At 38.6% G+C, this 2,478-nt stretch overlaps 1 protein-coding gene across 1 annotated transcript in view; it reads right to left on the bottom strand.

Moving 5' to 3' along the window:
- Positions 1-1,865: 1,865 nt before the first annotated feature.
- The window catches only part of bend4 (BEN domain containing 4), a 9,407-nt gene continuing 8,794 nt past the window's right edge, over positions 1,866-2,478 (bottom strand). Inside the window, exon 6 of the mRNA XM_008295058.1 lies at positions 1,866-2,098. Within this exon, the coding sequence (XP_008293280.1) occupies positions 1,866-2,098 (233 nt within the window). The remainder of the gene's footprint in view (positions 2,099-2,478) is intronic.

Consider the following 2,478-nt stretch of genomic DNA (forward strand, 5'->3'; position numbering starts at 1 on the left):
AGCTTAAGTGCTTGTTTTATTTATTATAAATAAAAAAACCAAAACAACAGAAACTCTTAGATTGGTAAAAATCCGACTGATGCTTCACAGTGTTGATAACAGCCACTTTGAGGGTAAAGGAGTAAATACAAACCAATGCTCACATTCAGAACAGCAACACAACGACAGAATCCAACAGTTTTAAGGTTTCTGTGGCACTTTTCTACTTGGCTTTTTAAAGAGGGAGACATGGTATTTCAAGAACACCTCGCACAATAACTGTACTTTATATTACACATTTACACAGCACTGTCGACGTGGCGAACTGACTCTGGTACATTCAAACGTAGAAAACAGTGTCATGAAGTGAAGTTCTTGAGTGTCAAGTTAAATAAATACAAAGTCAAAGAATAAAAACGCTTAAATTCCACTTAAGGACGTCTCGCTGTAGGATTGCCTCGGCTACAGTGAGACACTTAAAAGTGCAAATAAGAGCTTCGGAAAAGAAGTGCTCAAATTTTTTCCACTTGGATCGACTGCTATTAGTTTAGAAGTGGATACTTTCTGTCGTTATCATGAAACTTTAGTGTGAGACAGAAACAACACACGTTACAGGATTTCTGACGCACAGCTTTCACACTTTACACTGTGGAGGTCTTCTAACAGGTTTAAGGCATTATTATATGGCAGCTGCCTTAAACCAAAAGATTTGATCCATCTGAACATAAAAAGGCTTCTGCAACAAAATAACAAGGGAGTAAAATACAGATAATCCTTTCTGGTAGGTTTCGAAAATCCTTTTTTTTTTCAGGATGTTTAAAAATACTGAGCAAATAAAATGGAGACATTCAAATAAAAAAAAAGAAACAGTCTTTTGCATTTTCTAGTTTTTTTAGTTCGTTCCCCAAACTGTGTGTTTTATTAATTACAAGGCGTTCACTGTGTGGAACAAACATCAGCATGTCATCGCTGCCACACACAGCCATTCAAAGTAATTTAGGAGACCTCATGTAGCCTTTGCAGATGTGAGCAATTCTGCAGAGGCAATTATTTGAGTTTGAGAGGAGGAAAACTTTGGTTGAAGTTAAGCTGGGGAGCAAATTTAGTTATTACTTTTAAAAGTTGCGAGTAAACACTGAAGGTGTCTGTGTGCCGAATTTTCTAGAAGTTTCGCAATATTTCTTCTAACAAGAACGTTAGGAGCTGTGCAGCACTGACCAAAACTTCTATCAAAAGGAAGCAGGATTTCAACGTTCTGTTTAAATGCACTTTTCTTTTTTAAGAAACTAAATGACACACATAAGAATTCATTTTTTTAAAAATGTGGATGCAAAGTGCAAGACTACAGGTAACAGAAACATGACTTTCTCAGAGGCACTCCTGTAGAAAGGTTGCAAGTAAAGGTGCTTCGCCGTTCGTCAAAATTATTAAGTGCTACTTTCCACGATGAGGGTGACAGAGGTGCAGCGTCAGAGATGGATAGAATTTGGTCAGTAACACAAATAACTTCCTGAAGACCTCTAAAGATGTGTGTGAGAAAAGTTAAACACAAAACAACTGTGTTGAAGTGACTCAATCCCGAACAAACCAAACAGAAATATTCCACTGATGGTGACATAACATCAAACCATAGAAGAAGTAGCATGGAAGACTCAAACTGTGTTCAATTTAAAACCCTTAAAAGTCAAATTTTGAATAAACAAAATTTTCTGTATAAAAAAAGGACAAAAAAGCTACAAAACTATTTGAAAAGAGGCCTGTAGTTATATTCTGTGTGATAAACTTCTGGAATGTTTTCGTCACTGTGACAGGATAAGGTCGGTGTTTTGGGATATGTTGTTGTACAGCTACATTTCAAGCATTTGTCTTTAACTTCTCCCTTCACTTCAGTCCGACTGGCCGTTCTGGCAGCCTTTTAAATACAGTTCGTCCTGCGACAAATGTCCGTCAAAGGCGTCCATGTAGAGGCTGCTGGTGCTGCTGCCGCTGCTGCCCAGGAACGTGCCGACCGCTCGGCCCTGACGGGCGTGACCGACGGCGTCGCTGAACACTTTGTTGATCTGCTCCTCTGAGGGCATCCACCAGTCTGGGTTTGAGGCACAGTGCATCCGGATAAACTCTGGCAAGATTGCAAATGACAATTTAATTCGTTAAATTACTGGAGATATAAGGATTTTGATCAGGATTGGATGGGAATGAGGTTTGAGGGAGATACCAGGTGGAATCTGGATGATAGTTGGTGTTGAGGATGAGAAGACAAACAACAGTCAAAAGCAGAACCAACCTATGATCAGCTGATGTTTGTGCACATTTTATTTTTATATTTTAAAACCCTGCGCATTTGAGCTAATCCCATACCTTGTGTTAAAACCTTTTTTATCGTATATTCAGAAGGCATTCAAACCTCAATCTACACTCTTGTAGCTCATACAAATGGGAAAATAAGTTTTAGAACTTTTTCATACTTATTAACCCTCTGAACCAGGCATGTCCTCTGAC

This window comes from Stegastes partitus, unplaced genomic scaffold (assembly GCF_000690725.1).
Source record: "Stegastes partitus isolate 25-593 unplaced genomic scaffold, Stegastes_partitus-1.0.2 Scaffold22, whole genome shotgun sequence".
In the NCBI taxonomy this organism is placed as follows: domain Eukaryota; kingdom Metazoa; phylum Chordata; class Actinopteri; family Pomacentridae; genus Stegastes; species Stegastes partitus.